This window comes from Cherax quadricarinatus, chromosome 55 (assembly GCF_038502225.1).
Source record: "Cherax quadricarinatus isolate ZL_2023a chromosome 55, ASM3850222v1, whole genome shotgun sequence".
NCBI lineage: Eukaryota > Metazoa > Arthropoda > Malacostraca > Decapoda > Parastacidae > Cherax > Cherax quadricarinatus.
Window position 1 is genome coordinate 24652062 of NC_091346.1, and position 20574 is coordinate 24672635.

At 39.7% G+C, this 20574-nt stretch overlaps 1 protein-coding gene across 5 annotated transcripts in view; it reads right to left on the bottom strand.

Moving 5' to 3' along the window:
* Nucleotides 1-14986: 14986 nt before the first annotated feature.
* Nucleotides 14987-20574, bottom strand: part of LOC128698978 (uncharacterized) — a 254009-nt gene continuing 248421 nt past the window's right edge. For 4 of the 5 annotated variants that reach the window (XM_070096946.1, XM_070096945.1, XM_070096943.1 and 1 more), the window contains one exon: nt 14987-20005. In XM_070096946.1, the coding sequence (XP_069953047.1) occupies nt 19823-20005 (183 nt within the window). In that variant the 3' untranslated portion in view covers nt 14987-19822. The remainder of the gene's footprint in view (nt 20006-20574) is intronic. The other variant, XM_070096944.1, reaches the window with a different exon arrangement.

Below are 20574 nucleotides of genomic sequence, written 5' to 3' on the forward strand. Positions count from 1 at the left end.
CTACAAGGGTTTCCATAACTATTATACACATACATTGACGATAATTAAGAAAGATTTATTAAGAGGGCAACCCACAACAGACAAACTGTCTGCTTTCATTTCCATTATCCTATTTGAGGAGAAGATTTGGTGTTAGTGTCCACAGCCTCATATAAAACATTTTAATAAATTATTTAAAGAAAATTAAGCAATTAAATTTACATACATCTTTCATACTGCTAGTGAATGACTCACGAAATCGTAATGACACGATTGCAAACAAACCATACCACGGACCGGGATAGAACCCGCGATCAGAGTCTCATTACGTGTCATTACGATTTCGTGAGTCATGTTGACGGCTTTGAGAGGACTTGAGCTAGAGTTCGTCACGGCCACGCTAGCTGGAGATTCGTCTGTAAAAACTTGCATTTGTGGTCACAGTGGTGCCTATGCTAAGCTTCCTATGGTGTAGAAATACACCTAGTTGGATGAATCTTATTGTGGCTAGCTGGTCCAGTGGCTAACGCGACGGTCTGGAGTTCTGAGACTCTCTGATCGCGGGTTCTATCCCCGTCCGTGGTATGGTTTGCTAGTGAATCAAAGCTCCAACACAGAAAACAGTTAATAGTTGAAATAGGATGCAGCGAATTGACTTGAAGCGTTCAGTGATGTTTAAGCGTTTCTAAAGGTATATTTTATTGATCTCATGGAAATTTTCAACGCAAGTGTTCTGTGAGCCACCCAGAGTGTAATAACACTGTTAGAACTACACGTACACTCTGGCCTACGTCACGACTCGAATGGCTCGGTGAAGTATGAACCCTTCTTGAAACTTTTCCCAAATTGCACATGTGCTGAGATGCTGAGTTTATTATAATACTGGCGGTGATTGATAATTTTATAGTTAATTTTTCTGAGTAATGGGATTATTTTATGTAGAGGTTGTAGTGTCTAGTGTAGCCTGAACAGTGTAGTGGAGCCTTTTAAACCACAATTTTCATGTAACCGTACTAAATGTTGCTCACATTGGTATACTGATTAAACTCTTCGAGTAAAAAAATTAAAATATTTGAACCTTCATCAAACTTACCGTCAGTGGTTGTGATTCACAGCTTAGTGGATGTCTTTGCCATGTAAATCTGTAAACAAAATAAATATTATAGGACATACAAATAACATAATAGTAGCTGAACAACGCCGATCTAAATTCCACATTATCCCTTTTACACGAACAAAATAATATTCATATCTTCAGTATAATGTTTCTCGATAATCTTATGAGCACTAATCTCGTTCAGCACTAATATCAATAAGAAGTGACCAGTACAGTGTATAAATAATATTTATGTAATTTTGACAAGAGCCAGAATATCACCCCCAAGATCGTAGAACGATGCTGTGGTACGGTGATCCTTGTATTTTTAAATGGAGTGGAAAGTCTACAAGTACATCTTTTGATGTGATATTTATATTTTACGGGGTGGACCGGAAAGCCAAAGGTAGAAGTCACATGACCAAAAAATTTAGTCATAATATGGCTTAAGACTACACTGTATAAAATCTTGAGTATATCTCTGATGTGCGTGCACTGAGAGCAACAGCGCACGTACACATAGAGGGGAGTACACCTCATTTTATATACAGAGTTTACCAATTTCCAGAATTAAAGTATCCTTGACCAGTGGGGAACAGGTGATAAACAACGTTAATGGCCCTCGTATAGTCCATAGATTTTAAGCCCAATAAACCAACGAAGACTGACATCAGAATAAATTTTGCTATTTCTATTCACAAATAAGATCCAACACCATTATTCCAAAGCAAAAAAAAAAAAAAAAATCATAGGCCTGATCCGTAGCTTGGCTTTATTATGCTTTTACTATACATTAAGAATAATAACTAAGTCCGGACATAATTGAAGACTAGTTGTATCAGTGATATGTTCATCCAAGTGTAGTCTTCCGTATTCTGTTGGTGGCTCCTGCGGTCAAGGATGACAGGACTGTGTTAAACGTCGCTGGTGGATGCATTTAGTTTTTCAGTGTATTTGAATTTTTGCATTATTATACACTGCATTTGCTATTTCCTGTTCGTCTACAATTTATTATACATTTCTAAATAACTGAAATATTTTATTTTTCCTTACGACTCAGAAATCAAAAATTTCAGAAGTGTTCTCACACTAACACTTGCTTACGTATTATTTAACTAGGGCTGTGCTAAACCCGTAGGATTCATATAGTGCTTGGGGAATGGAAGGAATTCAGGTTCTACCCAAGGAAATGGAGGATAAATTTAGTTCCTTAGATCAAAACCCCCTTGATGGGTATAACACTTGCAAGACAATGCAAATACAATATTAATTGGAAAATGGTAAAACTAAAGTGATCATACAGGGCTTGGAAAATGGGAGGCAGTCATGTTCGACCCAAGGAAAGGAAGGATAGCCCCAATTCATTAAGGTGATAACCCGTCACCGGCATCAAGGTGCTTCCATCCTCATAAAGGCTTGTAAAACACTGAGCATCATAAATAAGATGATGCTCAAATAAAATGCTCACTTACATAACACAAGTCACACTAGATTAAAAGTAAACTCTCAGCGTACTTACGAATACAAATTTTTATTTTAAAATTTAGTTTAAGCTCCCTCGAGGGGTTAAATACTAGTACAGATACTTATATATAACGATTAATAAACGGAAAAGTAATTTTATGAGAATTCAGCATATACAACTTCAATATTAAAGTACGTACAGAAGTTATGAGTAAAGAGGATAGGTAGTAGCATACTAAGCTAGTTGTAAAAACGCTAGACATAACAAACTTTTATGTTCATTACTTATTTAATCAAAGACTGTTTCTGAAGCTCTTGGGAGAGAAAGTAGGTTGCTCCAAATTCTGGGTCCTTTGATTTGCACGAGTGTTTATTGGAGTTAAGTCTTACATCGGGATTATCAGATGTATTAATTTCTACGTATTGTGTCAACTTGATCTGTTGTACTTGTATTTTAGCTCAGGACTCATATTTGTAGCGCTCTGTATTTGTAGTATATACTGCAGTATGTGTGGATACTTTATAAGTAAGTTAAATCTTTCAACTGTGAGGTGGGATGGAGGTGAGGGGGGTAGTTGTCTGAAATAAAGATTGAAATTGTTTTAATACCTGATTTTTGTGGGTTAAGATCGTTTTTAGGTCATCTGCTGCTGTAGATATATACCTGATTGTACATATATAGAAAAACACTTTCCAGTGTATGTACTATTTGTATTAGCAGTTAAAGCTTGATTAAGAAACCCAAAATTTATTTTGTGACGCATAACAATAATGAGTCACATTTCACCTGTATACTAACCATAAAAAAAACTAATTTCTAAAATAGGACGTACTGTGACTCTTACCTTAACCAACAGTTGATGTACACTGCAACTAAATAAATTCGTTGAGGGCCTAAATTAATATTAGCAGTGACGCAAATTAACATGTAAAATTCAACTGAAAAAGTCAATGAACAAAAAAAAAAAAAGGACATCGATCCTAGTGGGGTTTGATATTTCATTCAAGAGGTAAGCTGCTAATAATGTAGTACTAGGATGACACCAATATTGTGCTGCTGATTGAGGCTGAAGATAGCATAAGCCTACTAGGTATAGGCCTTTATGATATGACCAAACTAAAAACCAAAATTTAATTAGTCGCTCCTGTGTAGCTACCACGAATATTTTGTTAATCAGCTAGACAAAAAGCTGGATTAGCATATTAAAAAGAAGCTCTAAACCCATACGGGTCACAGCAGTGCTGTGTAGTTTCCTTTTTTTTTAATAAAAATTAGATGCACCAGTAGTGTGCTTCTACCTTGTTCGATATGACAGTTATACAGTGGGAACAAAAGCTTATTATATCTAATGGTTAATTATAGCCATAATTTTTAGAGTGGACCGGTAAGCCATCAGAAGGCCTCGGTCAAATGACCAGAATCTCCAGCTTCAGGAAACACTTGTCCTGTTACTTGACCAACCTTACCTAACATAACCCAGCTAAGTGTTTCCTTGTCATATTCCATCATGCAGGATGAGTTTTTTAAAAGATATTGAAATCTGTCAGCCAGGATTAGGTTATACTTCAGTAGGGTAATAAAGACAGTCTAACATTCCAGTTGCAAACTCCAGTCTAAACACCGTTATAACAAACAATCAATAATGTCTTTTCCACAAATAAACATAATTAAGACTCACCACGACTTTAAAGGTTAGTGGAGCTTCACACAGCCCGACAATCTACTTTTTCTTCTTAGTTAATTCGCTAATGCATCTCCGAAACTGCCTGAGTGCTCTCCGCCATTGTTCTTCCTGGTTACTGGCCCAGGTCGCCCTCTACCACCACTCCTGCCTCGCCCACACCACATAAATATCGTATTTTCATATTAAAAAAATTCTACACAAGCATATTGAATCGCCGGCGAGTGGATAGTTTGATAGCGATGGAGTTTATTATTATTATTTTTTTCATTATTATTACTATTATTATTATTACTATTATTTATTAATTATTATTATTATTACTATTATTTATTAATTATTATTATTATTATTATTATTATTATTATTATTATTATTATTATTATTATTATTATTATAATTAAGAAGCGCTAAGACAGTATGGGTTATGCAGCACCTGGTGTGTAGGAAATAAGCAATTAATTCCTTCAGTGGTGCACTGCACGGGGTGGGCTTGGGGGTTAAAGCCCCCTAATACTTTTTATTTGTTTCCAATTACTGACTAATTTTCACTGTTTTATAGAAATCAGTGACCACAAAACTCGATAGTTTAAAAATTGCACAAACTGAACATCATATTTTAAAAACGATTTCTATGATTTTTTCAGCATATTATTTTTAAGGCCCCGGACTGAAGTCCTGGCTTAAGCCCCTTTGAAGAGAAGGGTTATAACTGGGCCGTAATTATCATTATCATATCCACAGGGAAGCATCAAACTCGTAGGGATCACACATTGCCTTGGGAATAAGATGCAATCAGGTTTGTTTCAAGGGAGAGAAGAGTAGCCTTGGATCAATAGCCCATCACCAGTACTAAGGCACCGCCTTTGAAGGATACAGGTGGCACAGGGCAACCCCAGAACTAACTGTAAGGCTTAGCTAAACTCTGGATACTCCTCGCCTAGCTGCCTGTGAGGGTGGACGCAGGGTGAGCGGCAAGTGACCTCTGGTGTCTGGTTGGTAAGCTTGTTTTCTTCAAAATGGCGGAATACCGGAGGAGAGTAAACGCCGTCTGTTTGGAATTGTTAGAAGGTGCGGTATATCCGAGCAACGCTGAAGTCATTCTACCTCTCGTAATTAGAGATACTTACGGGATCCCTAGCAAAGATTTGTACGGGATATCCCTGAATGGTACCGCAAGAATCTTTGTGAAATTTGTGTCGCCTGATATCTTCGAGAGGGTTGTGGATACGTATCAAGAACGGCGCATCGTCGTCAATGCTAGCCTGGAGGTGTGCCTACGTGACGTATCGGCCCATTATTCATGGGTTCGCCTACGTAATATTCCTTTCGAAGCGGTCGAAGAGGATGTACGACGGACGTTTGGACGCTTTGGTACTATACATGGTGTCAACATGAGGCGATGGTCCCAAGGATTTTACGCTGGTATGTTGGGGGATCATTTACCCTGAAAATGACTTTGAGGCACTCTATACCCTCGTATGTGACGTTGGTGGCGTTCAGGACGCAAATTTCCGTTTCCTACCCAGGGCAGGTACGGACGTGCCGTCTGTGTGGTGGCCCTGGACATGGCCGCGGCATGCGAGCGACGGAGGGAGTGGCAGCGGACAGAACAACCTGAGGCTGCATCTAGCGTTGTGATGGAAGAGTGCGTGTAATCCCCGAAGGATGTCATATCGGTGGTGGATAACGTTCTGCAGGTTCCACCTGAAAATGGGAAGTGGAGTGAAGCGGTGGAGGCCGCGGAGGAGATCGTCTCGACGTTGCCACCGGCATCAGAGGACGATCAAGTTCGTGGTGTCGAGGGTGCGTCACCTCTGGTGGCGGAGGTGGTGAGCCCACCACTAGTGTTGCCCAGTTTCGAGGATATTCAGGGGATCCTCGATAGCCCATCGCCGGTGGATTTACTGACTACTTCAGTGACTTCGCCTGTGGTGGAGACTGTTCTTGTGTGTAGTGTGGGTGCAGAGGGAAGGCGTGTGCCTCATAAGTCAGTGGTGGAAGCGGACATAGATGTGCACAGGGAAGATGGTGATGGGGGCATGGATTACAAGGGGGCTTCCCGTAAGAGGCCCAGTGCACCCGTGGAGGACGATGTATTGACTCCGGGACAACGGTCATGCAAAATGGCAGATGTGGCCAAAGGTGACAAAGGGGCTCCCTTGGAAAAGTTAGGTGGGAGTGGTGGGAAGTCAAGGTGGGGTTTGACAGCGATGGGGAAGCGAAGTGATAAGACCCAGCCGTTGTCTTCAAGTGCATTACGATAAATGTTAACGGCCTTCGTACAGAGGTCAAGAGGCGATGGGTGGAGGTCTCACTACGACGTTTTGATGTTGATGTATTCTTTATACAAGAGCACAGTTTTAGGTGTGGCAATGAGTTGCGTGTGCAAGGGTATACATGTTACGCGGGGAACTCAGACAATATCAAAGGTGGGGTTGTGGTAGGAGTAACGGAGACCAGCCCTTTTACGCTGTCGGCGTGGGAATGGGGCGGTGGGGGTTGGGTCGTGCGTGTAGTGGGAACATGGGGGCACATACAGGTAGGTTTTGTAGGCGTGTATATGCCAACGACATCCAATAGACGGGTGAATGAGGATTTTGTGCGAGAGTATTTAGTATATTTTCTAAGGGGCCTATCATTAGTTTCCGTGATTACCGGAGATTGGAATTGTGTTACCAGGAGAAAGGTTGTAGAGCCGAGAGGAGGGGTGTGTATCTTAGGGATTTTACGGGAGATACTGCAGGCGATTGGTGTTGTTGACGTGGTAGGGGGGGAGTGGAATGTTGAATACACTTTTAATCGAAGAGGTTATGCCGCGCGATTGGACAGGGTGTATATCACTGGTTTAATACGCAGTGGGAGAGTAGACTGTGTGGGTCTGGGATTCTCAGATCACCGGGGAGTGCTGGTGTCTCTAGAATGGGAAGGTGCTGTTCGAGTATTCCCTAGTTACTGGAAATTAAATGTTAGATTGTTGAAGGGTTTAGAGGCATTTGAGACTTTCGGGTTGTGGGATGGAGGAAAAGGAATTGGGAATGTAGTAGATTGGTGGAATTTACAAGCGAAGTTAGCAATAAAGGGTTTTTACAGTAGGTTAGGGAGGGATGATGCGTCCTATAGATACGGAAAGGAGAGGTATCTTGAGGGTCAGCTGCGAGATTGTTACAGTGCGGGAGGGAGGTATGATCATGCGGAAATAGTATCTTAGGAGTCAATTACAGGATATTCAGAATGAGAACTTTCAGGCGTTGAGGGTTCGGGATAGAGGAGGTGCTATGAGGGATAAGCCCTCTGTCAGGGTTCTTCGAAGTTTCAGGTTACGACGCAAGGCGACGACGGTGATGTCTTTGGTGGTCGATGAGAACTTGGCAGAATACCATAAGGGACAAAAGCTCTATACTACTGAAAGTATGGGGAACTATGCGGATAAATGGTTTGAACAGAAATGAATTGGTAGAGAGGGGAATCGGGAGGCAAGAGAGGCCATACTGCATGGTATGGTGGCGAACGTGAGGGACGTGGATAGAGTGGTCGTGGAGGGTTGTGTAACGGAGGAGGAGGTATCCCAGGCCGTTTGGGGTCAGGCAATGGGGAAATGGCCGGGTTGGGATGGAATTCCGGGGGATTTTTATGTAGTACATTGGAACACGTTAAAACATGTTCTGGCCCGTCTATACAATGCTATGAAAGATGAAGGTGGAATGGGTGGGGAGGTGGGGTTGGGGATCGTGGTGTTGGTGCCAAAGGTGAACATCCATGGAACTCTAGGTGAATATAGGCCCATCATGTTGTTAGGAGCGGATTACAAGATTTTTGCAAGAATTTTGGCCAACCGTATGAAACGGGTTTTGGATAAGGTGGTGTGGGATGGGCAATACGGGATTCCTGGGCGGTCTATGAGGGATGGCCATCGTAGAATTAAGTTTTGTGGAGGAAAGTCACGGGGGTGGGGTAGTAGGATTAGATTGATAAAAGGCTTTTGATAATGTGGATTGGGAGACTTTATTGGCAATGTTATTGAAGCAGGGTTTTGGGGAGGAGGTGGTGGCATGGGTGCGCACGCTATGTACCGATGCAAAGGTACGGGTACAAGTGAATGGGAGGGTAGGGTCTGCGATAGACATGAGGTGAGGGCTGCGGCAGGAGTGTCCCCTCTCGCAGCTCTTGTTTGCTTGTTTGCAGGGCCTTTTGATAGGTTAGTAACTGGAGGAGTGGGGAAGGGAGTTAATGGGCAGGGTGTAGAGGTGGGCATCGTAGGCTATGTAGATGATACCACTTTAATGGTGCGTAGTAGGGAAGGTTTGGAGTTCATTAATAGGGTTATAGGTTTTTCTTAGTGATGCGTCAGGCATGCGTGTTAATAGGGAGAAATAAAAATTTTTGGAGGTGGGGTCCTGGGTGGGGGGGGGGCGTTGGGTAGGGAGTATGGGTGGAATACTGTCGAGCGACTCAAAATATGTGGAGTATATTTTTGCAATGAGGAAAGGTCTGGACACGCAATTAATTTGTCGTTAGTAATAGATGCAACCATTCGAAGTATGGCGGGATGGCAACCGAGTGAGGTGACGCTACTCCAAAGGGTAATCGTCGTTAATGCACTATATAGCAAATTATGATTTGTTGCAGCAGTTTATCCTTTGATTGCAGATGTATTGAGGTTGCAGAGGAAAGCTTTGAATTTTATATGGGGATTCCGTCGGCATTGGTTGGGGAAGGACGTTGTCATGACAAAAGTAGCTAAGGGAGGTATGGGATTAATACCGTTGCACAGGCTTTTAATAGGTATTTATGTACGACAGGAATATCTGGTGCAGGGTGGCGTTAGGGGTGCGAGAGTTGATGCAGTAATGAGAGAGGTTAGACGGTGGTGGGTGGGAAAGGATTTAAAATTGTGTGAAGCGATGTTACGGCATCTATTGGTAGCGCAAGAACCTAAGAGGGTAAAGGTATGTAAACTAGATAACATTGGGCTGCCCGTGGGAGAGGTTATTGGTGAGGAGGCTTTCCCAGGTTACCAATGGAAGACCATTTGGTATTGGTTCAGGAGATTGCGATTGCACCCTCGGGTGCGTCTAAGGCGCAATTATATGTTATGAGCCTGACTCGGGACCAGGTCTATGTACGATGTGGGTGGATGGAAACGGCATTCCACGTCGTATACTTTTGTGAAGGTTTAATAAGGGTGAGAGATTGGTTTCAGGGCGTTCTACGACAAGCGGGAGAAGGGTGGTCGTCAATGCTTAGAGTATTAAGTCTAGAAGTATGGGGTGGTTCTGATACGGTCCGACGATCGGTTTCGTACTTGGGGAATGCAGGAGTTTAGGAGCGCGAGGCGCATCAGGGCGCTGGCGTGTCGTTTTTGCGGAACTAAATGTAGAAATCGAGAGGTGTATGGACAATGCTGTGATAGAGACTTTTCGTTGGGATATAGAAACCTAACGATGGATGTATTAATGGGGTTATGACATCTATAGTGAGTTGATAGGTTACAAGATGGAGCGTGTGGGTTGGTCTCCCGGGAGGGGGGTTAGTTTTAGTGTATGAGGTGTACTTGTGAATAGGTGTGCATGAGTGCCGGGGTGTGGCCTAGGATGATGGGGTGACCTGTATGAGGTCTGGGGTATGTTTTCTCGGTGTGGTTGATGACTCGGACTGGGAGGGGGGGGACATGCAGGGACCCAGTGCTTGGTTTTATCATTTCGGCAGAGCTGTTGGTAATCCATTGTCAAGTAAGCCCGTTTTGCAAAGAGACCTGTCATATTATTAGTATATAGTGTGGCATAAGAGCTAGATACTCAAACTGGGCTATCATAGTCCGGAGACTTTCACGAAGGCGGTGACATCCCAATCTAATGTCAGGGAACTTATGGAGTCTCTGATGACTGCAAAAGGTAGCCTAGTTTAGAGTTAGTATGACAAAACAAGGTTACATGGTAAGGTACTGGTAATGTATTTGTTAGTGTATTTTGTGTGTGGGGGGGAGGGGGTTGATCGGTGTGATGGGTGGCCATGGGAGCGTTAGTGGCTCATGTACTAGGTGTTCAACATATATAAGGTATATATGGTTCGAGGACTATGTTTATGTTAGGATGTAATGTATATTATTTTGCAAAACGCTTCGTTGGGAACTGAAAACAAAGCAGATGGGTCGGGGCTTTACCCTTGTGATTGAGCGGCAGTAGGATCTCCTTCTACTGTAGTTTTGTACTTTGTAGGTTAGTAATAGTAATAATATGTTTTGTTAATACATAATTACCATTGTCATGAATTTTTGTTTCCGCTGCGGCGGCCTTATGATGCAACGGGTTGTACATCGAATATGAAACGACAAATTATTTTCCCGTACTGGTGTAGGGTTAAGACAGTGTAAAATGTTTTATTACCACACACATTGTTTTGTTCTTGATGTATATCTCTTCTTGTATGTACTTGTATGAACTGTTTTTAAATAAAATATAAAAAAAACTCTGGCTAAGCAGAGCACCAGCAGTGTGAACATTAATCGGTACAAGTACCGGTGTTAATACCAACAGTGTGAGAATAAGACACACTGACAATCAAGATATTTCGCCACTGGTGGCTTTTTCTCCTTCAACAAATGTCTTGATAGTGTAGACGAACAATACACATTTTGTACAGTGTTATGACACTGCTGTGTAGGCAGACGCACAATACTAACATAGTGCAGTGTTATGCTAATATGAGTGAGAGCAAACCACTTTATTATTTCCTGTCATTGATGTCAGCTAGGCCTGTATACCATGTACATGTACTCTAGTAAATATAGATATTATTATTATATTTCAGGGGAAAGTGCTAAACCCATAAGAATCATACAGCACCTGGGGAATGGGAAGCAATCAGGTTTGATCCAAGGCAGTGAAGAAAAGTCCAGTTCCCTAAATCATGATCCCTCACTTGCATCAGGGAACATCCCTTGAGGGGCTAAGGGATATTGCTGTTGATTCTAGTCTTACACCACTGGTTTTTCTTCGGCGCACCTCTCCACTGTTGTTAGCAACCTTCAGGACTGTTTTGGGGAACTTATGCAATGTTGTCCCGCCTCGCTTCGAGCTCTTCCTTAGTACTAAGGCGGTGGACGCAGCACCTCTTTCTTTTCGTGGTAAGTCCTTACTTTGCAACTGCAGATGATCCTGTTCAAGAATCCATTTTATTGGTTCATTCCATGTTAGGCCTGGGAAGGCTACATTGTTGGATCTCTACAAGAACTTCTATTATCTGATTTTCGGCGACTTCTTTTCTGCTCATCCTGATAGATTGATCTCCCAGTTCATGACTGAGATTCGTTCTCACGCTAACACTCTGAATTTCACTTAGCCAATCTCTATGCCCGCGGGTGTCAGTGTTCCTTTACCTTTATGACATTATAGTGAACGACTATCATATTTTGTCTACATCAAAGACCTCCACGCTTTCTCCTCGACTTTAACACATTCCTTTTTCCTGGATACTACTTAAAATAGTAGAGAGTGCAGTTTGACCTTACCAATCGCCACAGTCAATTGATGCTTCTCTGCGGACTTTGCGAGTTATCGGTCAACGAGGGATATCAGGCGGGCTTTCTGTTTTGTGGCTCCGCTCCTACTGCTCTGGGTCTTCTTATTTCTTTTGTGGTGTTATGTATCAAGCCTCTGCTGGGCACAGAGATGTCTTTCCCTATAGCGCTGTGCAAAGGGCTACATTGGTAACCGGTTCCTGCCATCCTTCGGAATTAACTGCCAATGACCTACCCTCATTCTCTTTTAACTGATGTCTCAGCTTCTGAATCATAGGCTGAGTTCGATGTGGCTCCTGGCACCCTATTCGGCTTTGTTTTTGTTTTTTGTGTATACTTTCAATACCTTATGGGTATTCTTATAACAGCCTTTACATGAGATCCCTTTCTGTGGAACTGAACCTTGACAATTTTTCAAAGCCTTAGCGCTGGCTAAGTTCTGTCATCCCAGCTCAAGGGTGTCTACAGCTCTCCTCTACCTCAATGCAAAAATCAGATATCTCCTCAGGAGTTTCACTTCCCTGTGCCATCAACTGTTGCGCTACACTCCTAGTCCTCATACTTGAGAACTTTATCTGGTGGCCTTTCATTCTCTGGTAGCAAGCTGGGCACATACAACAGACTTATTGCCAGAAGGGCTAATCACAAAACTAACCTGCCTCTCCACTGCTGGACCTGTTGGCCACCTGAACATATTTCTTCTCTCTTGACTGGCGGGTACGTTCGTTTCATTGTATCTTTCTGGCCTACGTTTTTAGTTCTCTAGCCTGCTTCGGCTATACCTTCCCTGCATACTTGTTGCTCTTAGTTCTCTTGCAGTACAGATTCCTGTCCCTGCAGGTCCACTTACGTGATGGTCTTCATCTACGTACTGAATGCCTTCTCTCCCATCCTCGGTTGATGTCCTCGTACTAGCTCTAGGTCTTGTCATCCTTTCTCCATGCTTGGCTGCTCTAATGATTGATTTTCCTCCTGGGCCTTTGTTTAATGCAGCTTGGGGCTCCCTACATAGGCCTCACGCCCATGGTTTCTCCTCGGTCTCTTCGGCTGTATTTGGTGGGCTTGGAGCCTATACATACGTTAATCTTGCCCCTTCTCTTCGGTACTGTCAGGTCTCCAGTAAGAGTATGGCCCCTTCCTATCCCTGCTTCATGCAAAGTATCCAAATATGCTTGTGGCCTTCTTACTGGGGACTGCCTGTCCATCTTAATCTTTCATGCATAGGAGCCATCTTCCCTTCTTAAATGTGCCCCTTCTTCTACTCCTTGGCTTCACGCTGCTCTCTGGTGCTGGACATTCCTTAGACAATTATTATTGCATTCAGGAGAGCTCTAAAATAGTAGGGGTCATATTATTATTATAATCAAAAAGAAGCGCTAAGCCACAAGGACTATACAGCCAAGTAGGGGTCATAGAGCACCTGGGAAAACAAGAGGCAATTAGGTTCGCTCTAAGAAAGGCGAGGTCAGGTAAATTCCTTGGATCAACAGTCCCTCACCAGTATCAAGGAACCTTCCTTGAGGGGTGCTTGAACGATGCCAAGCTGATATTTCACTCCTTTTGGGGAAGTATGGAATGCATTACATTATTATTATTATAATAATCAAAAAGAAGCGCTAAGCCACAAGGGCTATACAGCGCTGCAGGGTAGGGAAGGAAGCGAGGGTATTGGATGGCAGAAGGGAGGGAATGCATTACAAAATGTTGCATCTTCCTCCAGTTTTGAATTAATTTTTACTAGTTATTTAATTCCACTTGGGAATATGATGTGCTCCTTAGAAGTTGATGGCAGTCTTTTGTTCTAATCATTCTGAAGCCTGGCTACTTCTTCACTGCTCCAAATGTTTGGGTTCTTCACCCAAGACTTTTCTCTGCAATCTGCTTAAAAGAATGATGAATGTTCACTTAGTTTAGCAACTGGAGCTGAATGATCATATATCCTAAGTGTAGTTGGGCTTTAGCAAGTTCAAGTCCACCATGATCATCTTGGTGAGGCTGACTGACATCCGAAAGGGCTTCACAAAATTCTAAAACTCCATAATTAGTTCACAGGAATATGATAATCACTGATAGACCACATCACTTTATATTTGCCAGAGTAAAGGTGATCCATGAGCAAGATGACTTGGCAGAAAGTAGGAGCTATGAAATTGCTAGTTAAGCTGACGTTCCTGCAAACTGTTTGCTATCAACAAAAATTTTGCTTTGTGTACATGATCAAACTTTATTGTATTCTACACCGAAAAACGGATGAAGGATTATTTACAATAAAAGAGGTCACTGATCATGGTTGTCCTACCATAAATTATCTTGCTATTAATATAATCGTATAGGAGCTTTAAACCCAAAGGAGTTATACAGCACCTAGGGAATGGGAACTAATCGTTTGATCAAAGGATGGGAGGATAGCTCCAAAAGCCCTTCATCAACATCAAACAACTCCCATCCTTCCTCCTTGAAGGGTCAGTATTCTTTACAGTCATATTGGAAAATAAGTAATTCAATTACTGTGTAATGTGAAATACCAAACAAAAATCACATAATATGTAATTTAACAGCAGATGACATCAAATGTTACTTATTTTTTGAAGTAATGATGGTAAAATATTTGCCATCGAAATTAATTTTTGTAGCAGAACTCTCGTTCACACAGCATGGCAGCTCAAGCTAGTGTAAAAGTTATCATTATTTATTGTACTGTATTCATGGAGAAGTGCTAAACCAGCAGAAGTCTTACAGTACCTAGGGAATGGGAGGTAATCAAGTTCGATCCAAGGTAGGGAAGGATAACTCCAATTCTGTAAGTCTTTCGCCAGCATCAAGGCGCCATTAAAGTGTCAAAGTGAGAAGCACTCTTCATAAGTTTTTGTAAACTTACACACTAGACTGGTATTGCATGTTGATAACACTTGCACTGCTTTACACATTACCTGCCTTGCCACCTTTCCCTTACCAAAGAAACTTTTGGATATATTTTCCCATGCGTTATATCCTCAGAAAGCAGGAGTGGGCAGCCACACGTCGTGGTTTATCTAATTTTGATAAAAAGAATCAAACAAATTTAATTTTGGGAGATGTGACAATGGTGTTCAGAGAATATTTTGCATAGGTCATCTATATATAGCAAGAAACTTTTAAATATTTAGATAATTCTAAGAATTATTGATAGTGATGGCATTTCATAATTTTAGATGTTAGACCATGGTATAATGAAATCAGTTTCATAAAGGATAATAAAACAGGACATAGCACGAAATGGTTGAATATTGTACTTGTATGTACGGGGGACAACATGACTCGACAACACTGATGTACAACGGAGTCTAGCTCAACCTTTCTTATTATCTTTACGCAAAGATTTTGCCATTCACCCACTATGATGTCTTATTCTAACTCACTCTTTATAAACAGGCAATCCTTTTTACCCATGCATCCACTGAGTTTGATAACCCACATGTAGGGCACTTGTTATTTGGACTGCCAACCATTGTTCGCATCCTTTTGTGCTGCTAGGTGTCCCACATCACGGTTAAGTCTGTAAAGCATCACTGTCCAATGTCCTATGATTCAGCTGGTTATAGTGTTACCAGGAGGTTACATCGGCTGCCAAACACATGGAGGACAGTCAATGCTTATCGTGTGGCACTGGTAGAGCCTGAGAGAATGCAGGATCGGAGAGTAACTCTTCCATGATCAACTGCATTCAAGACAATATTGGGAGTCTATTTATTTCCAGTGGTATTTTTTATGATGGTCCTTGCATTATATATTATATATTATGATCTTGCATAACCTTCTCAGTACAACAAACATCATAGTCACTATGCCATACAAGACATGACAACACAGCTGAATGTTCATCCAATATGTACAGAGTGCCACTGTTCAACCTGTCAAGCGTCAACCCTGTTAACTTTCATAAAATCCTGAAGAAAACTAGAATAGTTCACATGTCTTCGCTCAGTAACCAACCCAAATTCAACTCTCAGGAAGCAGATGAGTCTCCATGAGCAGGAATGAGCTGAAGACTTTGGCCACAATTCTTAAACATTACAAAGTTGAAATGCTTGTGTCAAAATCAGTACATGAGCAACTGCCCCATGCAAATAGTGCAAATAATGTGCAGTTTGAAGGGTTAATACAGTGCCAGTACCATTGTCTTATCTATTAACTAAGTGATATTTAAAAATTCAGGCCTTTGAACTTGTATTATAAGCGCATGGGGAAGAAGGCCGTGAACTTGTATATTCACAAATCTCCTAACCTTAAACCACTTTGGACATACCCAAAAATCGGAAAAAATCCTGCCAACCATACTTGGTTACTGTTATGGATCTACCACAAGCCTGTTGCCAGTATCTTGAGGTAACGATTGGAGTAATATTAAAATCATTATTGTAGTCTAAAACATATACTACATGAAACAGACAAATAGTCATTATATTGCCACATGGAACATACACTTGGGCGCCGAGAACTTGTGACATAAAGTACAATGAACTCTGGCTAGAAAGCAAGGGTGTATACAAGATAGTCTGCACATTATAACATCATTAACTGACAACTAAACATTTTGGCACACTTAATACATAGCTTTTACATCTATATTAGGATTGTCTACAGATAAGGGAATATATTACACATGAATGTATTTGCCCTTTAACATCTAATGTTATGTGGTCTTTCATCACCATTTTATCCAATGAGCTGGACTGCAAAATTTAGCATGCATACTGTAATACATATTTTTTATTTCCAGACCTCAGCATGTAAACCTAATTTACGGCCAAACAAAAATTTGTCATAAGACCCATTTTTGAATGACGTGAAACATTTATACCAGTGAAAGGCAGGTTGCCATTGGGTAAAATATTGATGGCACGGATGACCAACAACAAAATGCCTATAATGTAACTTATCATAAGCACCAAACCCATTCCTGGCACCGGCTGAGCCCATGGTACCGAGGCCACTCAAGGTTTCGTATGAAATAAGTAGATGAATCATATACTGGAGGATTTCATGTAGAGTACTGCAATCTTTGGTATATGAGGAAATCTTTATATTTAACTAAACTAAAGCTTTTCAAAAAGGCTATTCTCCTAGATGATAAGAGTAGGAGAGCAAGCTTTCAGAAAAATTATTCATTTACTAAATATATGATGTTCTCAAATAGCAAGATTATTTGTATGCAAAACAACCTCAGATTGACTAGTTGAAGGGTCCCCTCATACATGAAAATGAATTGGGTATAAGGTGAACCTCCCCGTTGTCAAAAAGGTATTGACTTGTGGTGACTTGCTCAGGCATTGATGAAGTCTATTTAATCTCAACCAATGTTTATCCTTTTGTTACTCAAGGAAGAACATGGTCTTAATTAAAGAGGATTTCATTCGTGTCCTCCAACATAAAGATCATAATTGCATTCCTCACCATTCATAATAAACTGTTATAAATAACCAAGATTCCAGCAACATATAGAATAACCATTCATACGCAAAACTTAAGTATATTATAATGTGTGGTTCTGGATTTTGGTCAAAGCTTTAAGCTAGTCTCTGTTGGTATTGTATGGTCTGTATTGCAACTTTCTGACTAGTCCTTTTGTTAGCGTACTCATAGAAGACTGTAGCACAAATTCTGAAATAGCCCTTGATGGTAAGTTGGTGCTTGAGTGCTCTAAATCCTTAACACATTCAATTCATAGGTTCTACAAAGATTAATAAAAAAGTTATTATGTATTTGAGGCAGTCTATTTATGTAATATGATTGCTACATTGTCTACAGGTACTATGGTTGGCTGCTAAAGGGAATTGGAAAGTTAGAAATAATACTGTATTCGATTACCTACAGGGTAACCAAATAGTGTCATAATTTGATGCAGTTCTTGTTTTTGTTATGTCAATATGACCCCAGTTCGACTTCAGAACACAGGCAACAATCTTCATAATTCCAAGACAAAAGCTTTGAGACCCACACATAGGTGTCATGATTTATGGTAGAGAACATCTAGTTGGTCACCCGCGAGATGATAAAAATTATTAGATGAAGGAACTGGGGTACGATAGGCATTTTCATTTAAATTTTAAGGGATCAACAGCACGTATGCCAACCCTTGACTCTTCTACTATAAGAGTTTCTGATTAATGCTTCCATGCCCCACCTCCTTCAAAGACCATCAAGCATGATGGTATCTGGAGCTTTGTGAGCCTTCAACTGTTGTAAACCTTACAATATCCAATATAAACTATAAAATTGTATATTTGGTCAGTCTCCAAAGAAGATTTTGGAGAACAATTTAATGATAGGAATAAACTCCTATGTAAATATCGTATTTATATTAATTACTATGCAAATTCAATGATACAACATTTTGCATTTCTAGAGCATATAACTGCAAAATTATATTGCTTTTATTTAAAATGCTGAAAAAAGCATTATGTAATCTCGATATGTACTGACCTTTCGTACCTCCGAGAATCTTATACCTCAGTAAAAACCTCTGGATTGTAGTCACTAGGTTTTATTTAAAAATTAAAACAAAAATTTCAATGAATGATATTCTGAAAGCTGTTCTGACAAGATAGTTTACATCAGAAGTTAAAATACTTGTATTAAATATATTTTATGTTTAAATAGAAGAAACGTGATTTCTTAAAGAGGTTGGAAATTTTAACTATCTTGCCTGTACACTTTCTTTAACAATAATAATATTTTGCAGGTACGTACAGTTCGTCTTTAAATCACTGCATTACGCACAAGTTTTAGTAATGAATTTTGTCAGTTTTGATCTTTGTTAATGTCTTGCATTCTATATAGCCTGAAAAAAATTTGAAGCCTTGTGTATGTGCCTTTCACATGACTATTTGCTCTAAAATCTTTTACTTGCCTATATTATTATTTATGAAACTATTTCAACAAAATTTACAGTATTTTCTAAGTTGCATTTCTATTATTCTTCTAAAAGGCTTCACAATTTTGAGAATGGAAGAGCAATTATTTTCTTCATGTACCTGGATGAAATTAGGAAGATCTACAATATCACAAAAATTTGGCACATCTATACTATCTATTATCTATATTAACTGACAAATGGTGGATTAAAATTTAACTTTTCCTCAAAAAAGTTATTGTCACTAAGCTCAGGCTATAACTCCTGATACCAGAAAATGTTGATAAATTTATAATGAAAAGTGTCTTAATTTAACTTTTATTTGCAAGGTTACTGAATGAGTAAGTTACAGAACTACTTCGTTACAGAAAAGACACATTTACTTTCAACTTCAAATGAAAGCAAGATGGGAATTTGCAGTGTTAATCCGTGATCAAAGATGCTTATACTTGAACTCTGGCACTTACATTAACAATTATCATAATTTACTGTAGACGTTTCTGCATGCTATATAAAAAAAACCTTCAACATAATATTCCAACATTTCAATAAAATGAATAAGTTATACATTTAAATGCCATCGTGAGAAATGCTAAGGTTTTTCTTACCATATTCTTTGGTAATAGATATCTTTTTTTAACATTTTCATATCTATATAGTTTTAAGTAAAATGCTTTTAAATAAATTGTCTCTATTCATAAAAATAAAAATAGAATATAAATATACAGTATTTAACAATTTTCAGATAGTTTCGTAACTTTTATTGCTGCACATTTTATAGAAAAAATGTCCAGGATTGTAGTACAAACATTTCATAATTGATTTTGATTGACATAGTTTTTGTGATATAATTTATATATTGTAATTACTAAAAGATGTAGCATGATAATTCTGAATGCAGTTTAATTAAATTTTTTTTTTACTTGAACAATTAATCAAATTCACATATTTGTATTCAATTTTTTTACTTCAACAAATAATCAAATTCACATGTTTCTGTGTGGTAAGAACAATTTTGAAGAAATTTGTACATAATAGTAACTGTCCCATACTACATGCATGTAACAGTAGTTTATCTTTTACATGCCTAGTTTTCCTTTTCACTTTAGGACAGTATTTTTGATATCACTGCATCAACCCTCTTGCCTCTATTCAATGATTGTTCCAGTTTGTGATCCTCTTCTATCATTCTATACAATGAGCCTGGCCTTGGCCTCCTCTTGCTGTTGCTGCTGCTCTGCATCTTCTTCCTCCTCCTCCTCCTCCTCCTCCTCTGCATCTTCATCTTCTTCCTTAAAAACATCATCACTGGAGGATCCTAGGGTGGAGGTGGTGTGCGAGGAGCCAACACCACCTCGCTCCAGGACTGTGTGCTGTAAAACAAGCAATATTTTGCCATGCATATTGCACACTTATTCCACAAGGTTAATTTAACACGTACTCTAAATTTATTGGCTATTTCAAAATATATTTAGGTGAAAATGTTACCCTAACTGTGAATATTTACACTGTGAGATGGTAAAAATATTTCTGATGGATATGATTAAAAAATTAATTTGAAATTCATTTATATTAAAGAAATAAAATTACTGCCATTACCCCCATGAACATATTCTGTAACGTAAGAAATACAGACATTTATAACAACGGTATGCATTAAAAGAGATTGAACGTAAAAACATAAAATGAACAAAAAGATATACGAAAGTCTATTCATAATGAAATAAATGAATAATATCAATAATCCTAATTTTTGAACAGGATGAAAGACATAAACGATCACATAAGTTCAAAATTATTATTTGCAAAGTTCTGGATAAAATACCAACACTATTTTCTTTTATGTATGATGATCAAATGTGGAGAATATTTGTTGACGAGTGTGAAATACCTAATTCCAAGATAAAGTTCAACAGTACTATACTCTGAGAGGAGCACGTGA